The 10151-nt window shown below is 41.1% G+C and overlaps 1 protein-coding gene across 1 annotated transcript in view; it reads right to left on the bottom strand.

The window, feature by feature from the left end:
* The window catches only part of LOC122551933 (inactive dipeptidyl peptidase 10-like), a 1705342-nt gene that overhangs the window by 93563 nt on the left and 1601628 nt on the right, over positions 1–10151 (bottom strand). Inside the window, exon 14 of the mRNA XM_043694504.1 lies at positions 1277–1332. Coding sequence (XP_043550439.1) covers positions 1277–1332 — 56 coding nt within the window. The remainder of the gene's footprint in view (positions 1–1276; positions 1333–10151) is intronic.

Consider the following 10151-nt stretch of genomic DNA (forward strand, 5'->3'; position numbering starts at 1 on the left):
GAACGTGTTTGGAACGTGTTGCCAGCAGAGGTGGTAGAGGCAGGCATGATAGATTCATTTAAGATGCATCTGGATAAATGCATGAGTAGGTGGGGAGCAGAGGGATGCAGATGCTTAGGAATTGACCGACAGGTTTAGACAGTACATTTGGATTGGCTCAGGCCTGGAGGGCCGAAAGGCCTGTTCCTGGGCTGTAAATTTTCTTTGTTCACCCATAAACAATAAATATACTGATAAATGTTCATTGTCACGCCTTCTGGATGATGATTTTACAAAGAGATTTGCCTTCTTGTTCATCAATCATCCCTGATATCACAATAAGTATTGGTTTCATTAAGTTACAGCTCCACTTAAAAAGAATCACACATCTTACCCTTCACTTTTTCTTCAATACTCCCCAGGTACCTCTGCAAGCTCTTTAGACCTCCAACTCTGGTCCCTGAGCATTTCCAACTTAATCAATCCATTATTCATGACACTGCCTTCAGTTATCAAAGTCCTAAAAGCTCTGGAATTCCTTCCATAAATTTTCCTGCCTCTCCATCTCTCTCTCTCATTCTAAAGGATACATCTTTTAATCTTGTTGCTCAAATATTGTCTTATGATAAACAGCAGTAAATCTGCAGTAACCAAATTGACAGTGTGATAGTCTATTTACCAATGGTCCTGCTCGCCAAACTTGTTCTATACATACAAGCCTTGAACTTTGTACTAGAGAATGCCAAGAATTCAGACCACTTTCAACTGAAAAGCCTTCAGAAGCTTCCAAAGTTCAGGTGCGAGGACAAAATACAGAAACTGAGATTCTCACCCAGACAAGTATGCTAAGCATCTGCACCTTATTGAGATCAGTGCTCCAGATCCATGGGAAAGCATGTAAATTTCCCCCAAACTATGGGGAAAAATTCATGATGTTAGCTACCTTTCTGAGTCCTGGGCAGAATGTGTGGGACTGTTAGGTTGGCAGGGATGGCAAATCTGGGGAGCTGCCTGGCAGGACATCCAACTGCTGGGTCTTTGGGGGCTACAGGAGGGCAACCACTGGGAGAAGAAAGAGGCTGCACCTGCAAGGGGGAAGGTGAAGAGGAGAAAGAGACTGCAAGGGGTTTGGGGGAGGAAAGAAGCTACAAGAGTCTTATGGCAAGAGTGAGAGACTGCAAAGGAGATGTAGATCGGGAAGGGCTGCAAGGGGATCTGGGAGAGGAGAGTTCTGTAAAGGGATTGAGGCAGACTGAGAGGCTGCAAAATGTTTGGGAAAAAGAGAGAGACAGGGATTGCTGAAGAGGCTGAACATGGGTGAGAAAGGGAGGTTGCAAGGGGATGAAAGGACATCTGGAAGTGGAAAGAGAAAGAGGTAGGCTGCATGATTCAGGAGGAGGGGGAAGCAACAAGGGGCAACTGAGAGTTAACTATAGGGGTAAAAAAAAAGCTAGAAAGAGGGAAATTTGAAGGCTGCAAAGTAGAGAAAACAAATTTAAAAGCGTCATTGACAGAATATAATGTGGACTTGCTGGTGTTGGACTGGGGTAGACAAAGTCAAAAATCACACAACACCAGGTTATAGCCCAACTGGTTTATTTGAAACTGCAAGCTTTCAGAACACCTGCTCCTTCCTCAGGCAGCTAGCCCTCAGAGAGGGAATACATTAGGCACAGTATTTATAGCAAAAGATCAAAGGGTCACACAACTTATGCGAATGTATTGAACAAACCAGATGGCTATTAAGTCTTCAATCAGTTAGAATGGAGGTGCAGGTTTCGATTGATTAATATGTAAATCCTTGCCCCAAGATAACTTCAGGTTTTAACAGAATAAAGGTGACACCTTAGGTCAGACATTGCATTTTAAGTATGAGGCCATGTTTCAATCTTGATTTGGAGATGCCTGTGTTGGACTAGGAGAAAGTGAGGTCTGCAGACGCTGGAGATCAAAGCTGAAACTTTATTGCTGGAACAGCACAGCAGGTCAGGCAGCATCTAGGGAACAGAAGATTCGACGTTTCGGGCAGATGCCCTTCTTCAGGACTAGAACATATAAAGTTTAAAATCACCTGATGAAGGAGCGGCGCTCCGAAAGCTAGTGTGCTTCTAATTAAACCTGTTGGACTATAACCTGGTGTTGTGTGATTTTTAACTATGTTTCAATCTGTTTGTATCCCATCCTGGAGCCAGACTGGCTTAATTTCCAAATGCCAAATTGACTGACTGTCAACAGATTTAAAAATCACACAACACCAGGTTATGGTCCAACAAGTTTAATTGGAAGCACTAGCTTTCAGCACACTGCTCCTTCATCAGGTGGTTGTAGACTATAAGATTGTAAGACACAGAACCTATAGCAAAAGTTTACAGTGTGATGTAACTGAAATTATTGTTTGTTAAGTCTCTCATCTGTTAGAATGACCCTGTTAGTTTCACTTCTTTCATATGATGAAAGAGCAGTGCTCTGAAAGCTTGTGCTTCCAAATAAACCTGTTGGACTATAACCTGGTGTTGTGTGATTTTTAACTTTGTACTCCCCAGTCCAACACTGGCCTCTCCAAATCATGTCTACAGATTATGTGCTTTTTGAACAAAATAGAATGTAGCTGCAAATAGTGAGAGAGAGAGAAGGAGGGAGAGGGAGAGAGAGTGTGTATGTGTGCGTGTGTTCTTGAGAGAGAGAAAGAGAGAGTGTGTGTGTGCTTGAAAGGGAGTATGAGTGAGTATGAGGGAGTGTATGTATATGAGAGCGTGAGTGTATAGTGTGGTGGGATGATCTGTAGTGTGGCATGAACCCAAGATCCCAGTTGAGGCCATCCTCATGGGTATCAAACTTGGTTATCAGCCTCTGCGTTGTTGCATGTCCCAAAGTCCGCCTTGGAGCATGTTTGTCTGAAGATCCGAGGCTGAATGTCCTTGACAGCTGAAGTCTTCTCCAGACAGGGATGTTTGCTCCATGTGGGAAAGGACTTCAGCTGTCAAGGACATTCAGCCTCAGATCTTTGGATAAATGTCCTCCAAGATGGACTTTGGGACATGCAACAATGCAGAGATGCCGAACAGAGGCTGATAACCAAGTTCGGTACCCATGAGGACGGCTTCAACCAGGATCTTGGACTCATGTCATAATACAGGTCACCCCACCACACTGTACACTCACTCTCTGTCTCCCTCTCTCACGCACACACACACACATATATAAATCTATGGGGTGAAATTGCATTTGCAGATTTGAATTTGCAGCTACATTCTATCTTGTTCAAAAAGCACACAATCTGTAGACAGTCAGTCAATGTGGCATTTTATAAATTCATACTTTGGAAATAAAACCAGTCTGGCTCCAGGATGTGATATAAAACACACTTAAAACATGGCCTCACATCTAAAATGCAATGCCTGATCTAAGGTGTCACCTTTATTCTGATAAAATCTGAAGTTATCTGGGGGCAGGGATTTATATATTAATCAATCAAAAACTGCACCTCCATTCCAACTGATTGAAGACTTAATAGCCATCTGGTTTGTTCAATACATTCGCATAAATTGTGTGATCCTTTGACCTTTTACGATAAATTCTGTGGTTAATGTATTCTCTCTCATTAGCTGCCTGAGGAAGGAGCAGGCACTTGTGGCTTTAAATAAACTGGTTGGACTATAATCCGGTGTTGTGCGTTTTAGCTTCATCAAAAAAAAACAGTCCTGATGAAGGGCTTTTGCCTGAAACGTTGATTTTCCTGCTCCTGGCATGCTGCCTGACCTGCTGTGCTTTTCCAGCACCTCTCTAATCTAGACTCTGATTTCCAGCATCTGCAATACTCACTTTTGCCTAAAACAAATACTTAGCCAACAATGAGCCAAAAATCAATCAAGTCAGGAATTCCTTGAAAATTGATATGGAAATTTTAGTTTTAGGTCACAATATATAGTGGATGCTTTTAATGTAATGAACAAGGTGTTAGTTGTCAAATTTAAATCAGAGATTGAGGTCTGAGATACCAGAAAGAATGTGTTAAACTGCTTACTTAATACTTTCTAGTTTTAGAAATGTGTTTTCTGTGTCCTCCCTTATCTGTGGAAGGTATATTCAAGGTGAAAGTTTTGTTTTAGATGCAGAAACAGGTCAGTTAAATTATGTTTGTTATCATGTGCCAAATTAAATAGAGTGCTATCAACTAAATTAATGTGTTCATTGTATATTATGGATTAAAGCTTAATGGAGTGTTGGCAACTATTGAGGATATTAACGAATTCCACTGTTCCTGCATTCATGCAAATTCAAGTGCTTCAAATGTTAGCACACATACTAAAGATATTGTTACTATGTGAAGCATCATCTATTAAACAAGTTAGTAATAACGAGAAAGGAATTCCTGAAAATCAGAAGTCGCCCTTGAAAAGAATTCGCGAAGAACCCTTGAAAAGAAAGAAGCAAATTTTGTATCCAGATTGTGTCAGTCACAACTGAGTTAGCCAGGATTCCTGGCACACACTCACCCTTTCTATTGATAACTTGAGTCATTGGGTCATATAGCATGGTAACAGTCCCGTCATTTGAACTCATTTGCGCCGACCAGATATCCTAAACTGATCTAGTCGCATTTGCTAGAATTTGGTCTATGTTCCTCTAATCCATTCCTATTCAGGCACTCAAAGTGATGCCTTTTAAATTTTGTAATTGTACCCATTTCCACCACCTCCCTGGCAGCTCATACATGCACCACCCTCTGCATGAAAAAGTTGCCCCTCAGGTCCTTTTTAAATCTTCCACCTCTCCCCTTAAACCCATGCCTTTAGTTTTGGACTCCCCTACCCTGGGAAAAGACCTTGGCTCTTCAGCCTACCCATGGCCCTCATGATTTTATAGACCTCAATAAGATCACCCCCTCAGTCTCTGACATTCCAGGGAAAAGAAGCTCCAGCCTATTCAGTCACTCCCTGTAGCTCCTCGAGAACTGCCCTTGAGGAAGTTGTGAGGGATTTATTTTAGATTAGATTAGATTATATTAGATTACAGTGTGGAAACAGGCCCAACAAGTCACACCGACCCGCCGAAGCGTAACCCACCCATACCCCTACATTTACCCCTTACCTAACACTATGGGCAATTTAGTATGGCCAATCCACCTGACCCTGCACATCTTTGGACTGTGGGAGGAAACCGGAGCACCCGGAGGAAACCCACGCAGACACTGGGAGAACGTGCAAACTCCACACAGTCAGTCGCCTGAGGCGGGAATTGAACCCAGGTCTCTGGCGCTGTGAGGCAGCAGTGCTAACCACTGTGCCACCGTGCCGCCCTTGTGGTGGGCTGAATCACGGCAATCCTTGGTGTGAGGATATATTCAAGATGCTGTTAAGAAGATAGATCCAGGATAATGACTCAGTGACAGTAAAGGAGCTGCAGTATGGTTCCAAGTCAGGATGATGTGTGATTTGAAGGTGAACTTGCAGGTGGTGATCTTTGCATGCATTTGCTGCTCTGATCCATCTAGCCAATAAAGATTACAGGTTTGAAAGGTGCTGACTAAGTAATTTCCTGCAATGTATCTTGTTGTTTGCATGCACTGCTACCTTTGTGCTTTGATAGTGAAGGGAGTGAATGTGATGCCAATCAAGAGGGCTGCTTCATCTGGGTTTCTGTTGAGCTTCATGAGTGTTGTTGGAGCTGCATTCATCCAGGCAAGTGGAGAGTATTCCATCATCCTCCTGACTTGTGTTTTGTAAATGGTGGACAGACATTGCGTGTCCAGGAAGTGAGCTGGTTGCCATGAATTTGTGTCCCTCTTTATGGAGAAAGTGAGGTCTGCAGATGCTGGAGATCAGAGATGGAAATATGTTGCTGGAAAAGCGCAGCAGGTCAGGCAGCATCTAGGGAACAGGAGAATCAACGTTTCGGGCATTAGCCCTTCTTCAGCCCTTAATTCCTGAAGAAGGGCTAATGCCCGAAACGTCGATTCTCCTGTTCCCTAGATGCTGCCTGACCTGCTGCGCTTTTCCAGCAACACATTTCCGTCCCTCTTTATGGGCCAAGTACAGTTTTGCTGCAATTGGATGCAAAAGTGGTTTTCTGATTGAAAGTTACAAAAGTAGTGCCTACATTTCAAGCAAGGATCAAATCAAACTCAAATAACTATGCATTCATTCGTTTTACAGTTATACTGTGTGAAATATCTAAATGGCCACCTTCAATTTGCTGACCTACTAGGATTCATCTGTGTTCAGTTGGAAAGTTAGGCTTGCTTTTCAGAAACTGTTCATCTCCCCACCAAAGATAACCTGACTAAGACTGGTGACTCTCTCCACTGGGAAGTCAAATTAATCTTAAAATCTGAATGCAGATTTCTTAATTGGAATTGATAAGGTAAACAGTAATGGCTTTTCTCAAATTCTATGCATTCATGTTCTATGCTTGAGGAGTTGAATACTTCAGCACAGTAGACACTTAGTGATGCTACATCATAACAATTTGGCATTTTTAATAGAGGAAAACTATTCAAGAAAGGACATATCCATTCAAAAGCTTGAAAGCTCAAAAGGAGTACTATTTCTATGGATGTTTATCATCTCAGTATTTTCTTGAACTTGGCCCCAGAAACTGCTGTTACACTATAATTTGTTAATACGAGATGAGTGCAGTGTTTTTGAAAAACACTGGTGCAGATTACTTCTCAAATAACAAATATGACAGTTGTCGCCAAAATACTTGAATAAAGTCTTATATTGCAAGAGAACATTTTGCCACAGAGAATTATTGTACAGATAAAGTCAAATAAATTATATTGGCCCAAAATGTGCAGATAATGGAGAATTGACAAAGCTTGCATCTTTATAAAAGCTGCCCATACAAATCTAACAATATCTGTGGTGCACAGTACACTTTTAGTTCTGGGGTTGAAGAAGTGGATCTTTGGGATCCAGTAATAATGATACCATCAAGCAGACTGAATAGTCAATCACATTGAAAATTTCTCACCAACTGCAAAGTGGCAAGTAAAAACACTGACCATCTTTCACTTTTTAATCATGCTACAGTTATATGAAGGTCAGGATGGACATATGGGATTAAGTTAGAAACTGATTAATTATAAACAAATTTTAAACACACACTATATGAAAATTACAAACTCATTTTCATCATAAAATTCAATAGTGCATAAACATAAAATATGTTTCTGCAGGTCACAGAGGTTGTTTTTTTTTAAACAGTGAATGAACAATGAGTGCATAAAATTTTATTTATGTTCCACCACCAGGAAGAAAGGAAACACCCGAGTGGCCAGTAACAAGTCGTGCCCTTCTCATCCAAGGGCAATACTGCGTGATCAAAAAGTGAAAGGGGAGGGCAGGGACTAAATCAAAATAGAGTCAGAGGGGAAATAAAATACCCCACATCCTGCGATGCCCATCTCTCCCTGAAGACCTTGAGGGTGTTGGTAGTGCTCCTTCTCCAGGGACACCCAGGCCCAGATGTAACCACAGAAGAGGGCAGGCAATTGGCCATAACGACCCCTTCCACGGCCCACTGTCTGGACCTGTTAATGGCCACTTTGGCCAGGCCCAGGAGCAGACCTATGAGGAGGTCAGAGAGGTTGTTTATTTCTAATCAATCAACTTAGAATGCAATTAAAACCCATTTGCACCTCAATCAAAAAGGCATATGTTTGCCAAGAGATTTTTTACAGTGAGTCTAACAGTGTAAAAGTGCAAGTTCATGCCAAATTAAGTATTTTTTTCTGAAGAGCTCCATCTGTGGGGATTTTAACTGTGCACCCTGTGGAGAAATCAAATATCGCAATCAACAACTTCTGAATTTTCGTGAAGAAGTGTGGATGCCAAAACTTGATGTCAGCTTCACAGTTGTCATATTGGGAAATGCTGATGTGTTCGGTTATTACAAGTAGATAATCTTATTGAAGTCTAGAAATTTGACATGCTTGGCAACAGAGGCCAGGTTTGAAATGTGATAATATAATTGTGTACATATTGATGAACATCTTATTCTAATCTTCAGGATAGTACTGGAGAGGAGCTGGAGCTGAAGGTTCAGGTGCTAATGGGATGGGAATGCACAAGTAGAAGTCAGGCAGAACTGGAAACCCGTATACATCAGGAAGTTAATTGATGAGCACACAGGACATTAGATTAGATTACTTTACAGTGTGGAAACAGGCCCTTCGGCCCAACAAGTCCACACCGACCCGCCGAAGCGTAACCCACCCATACCCCTACATTGTGCCACCGTGCCGCCCACGACATCTCGGGCAAATAAGATCGAGATGCGCTGAATCTATAGTGATAGGAGGATGGGATGTCAACTATGAGAGCACTGGAATCATTGACTCTGAAACTGACAGAGGAGGATTTGCCTAACTCTGTTAACCATAGTAAAGTGATATCAAAATTACAGCGTTAAATTACAGTCATCTTATCTGCTTTGAAGTTCATTCTTTACGCCTGTCTAATTAGATTTACTCAGTCAAACGTATTATTAATAAATGTTAGATTCTTTAGTATTGCGAAGTAGCACTATAATGGCAAACAAATTATTCACATTTTCCCACAAAGTTCTTAACTGCCCATTGAAATAGTCTAGCAATACACTTAGTTAATGACAATTAGGGATGGACAGTAAATGAGGGCGCAGCCATGACAATGGCATTCAATGAATGAGAGAAAAAAAATTTACTCACTTATTTAATCATTCTGTTGAAGTAGATGCCATGGCAAATTGCCATCTCAAGTTCCTCTGAGAACTTTTATTATGACAACCTCAGGTTAGAACCCCAAAATAATACAAGCATTTTTAGCCCTTAATTCCCAAATGTGTCTTTTTTTCAAGAGAACTGCTTCAAAGATAAAATGGCTGCTTGGTTAAATTCAGTAGTTTGGTGGCAAAAAAAAATTGTGGAGGATTGTTGGAATGTAACAGCTAAAGGTATTAAAGAAACTTCAAAAGAGAGCAATTTGTGATAACAAAGGGGCTGATGAAACTATTGTTTCCCCACCACTTCTAGATAGAGACACATCTCTTGCAGACATTTTTGTGGTTTCACCTTCCAAGAATATTAAAAGAAAGGGATCAAAAGAGAAGTTTAAGACTAGTCTGTACCTTATTAGAGATCTGAAACAAGCAAAAACAGAAATTGATGAAGAAACTCAGCAGGTCTGGCAAATCTGAAGTTCTGAAGGAGGGCCACTAGTCTTGAAATGTTAACTCTGTTTTCTCTCCACAGGTGTTGATAGACCTGTTGGGTTCCTCCAACAATTTCTGTTTTTGTTTGTTGCAGGGTAGTAGAATCCAATTTTAGCTTTGAAGGAGGCAGATGTATCTTAGATATATAATTTAGGCTGCTTACATTAAGCATGGCTTCAATATTTTGCCCATATGTGCAAACCACCATTTCACCTTACTACACTAATATCTACATCAAAGGAAATTGGCACCTATCATACTTTAGCCTTAGTGTGAGAGAAATATCGAGCTAAAACTGGAAGGAAATGACCTTGTTTGAATTTCCTTCATTGGTACAGCATGAATAATGGCTAGAAAGGTGAGAAAAGATGATGTGAATAAGTCAGGAATGTGCTTCTCAATTCTTTTCTTTAGGTAGTTGTTGATAAAGTTGGAATATCATCATTGAGTGGCGACTATCTTATTTCCATGCATTTGAATCTCATCTAAACCCCAACTCACCTTATTTCTATACAATTTCCAGCTTTCCCTTCCTTCATAAATGCTATGTTCAGAAACAGATGGCACAAACATTTGACATTTGACATATAAATCAAAGCAAGTACCTTGTGTGCAACTTGTCATGGCCATCAAGCAACTCTTTCTTCAGAATAGCATTCCTCCATGCTCCATGGCTACTATCCTCATTGACACTTCATCCACACAAATTGGATTCAATAAATCAGCCCCACCTCATCATCATGCCATCTCTTGGATCAACTCAGGCATGATTTCTGCTTTGAAGCCTATGGTTATCTATGAGTTGTGTAGTTACATCAAGTTCTGTCATGTGCAGAGGCACAGAATGCAGAGAAAATGTGCAAACAGAAGTAGGAGTGGGCCATTTGGCCTTTTGGGCCTGCTCAAGATGACCATAGCTTACCATCTAATTTAGTACATTGTCCCTGTTTTCTCCCATGCCTTTGATTCCTTTAACA

This window comes from Chiloscyllium plagiosum, chromosome 7 (assembly GCF_004010195.1).
Source record: "Chiloscyllium plagiosum isolate BGI_BamShark_2017 chromosome 7, ASM401019v2, whole genome shotgun sequence".
Taxonomy (NCBI): Eukaryota; Metazoa; Chordata; class Chondrichthyes; order Orectolobiformes; family Hemiscylliidae; genus Chiloscyllium; species Chiloscyllium plagiosum.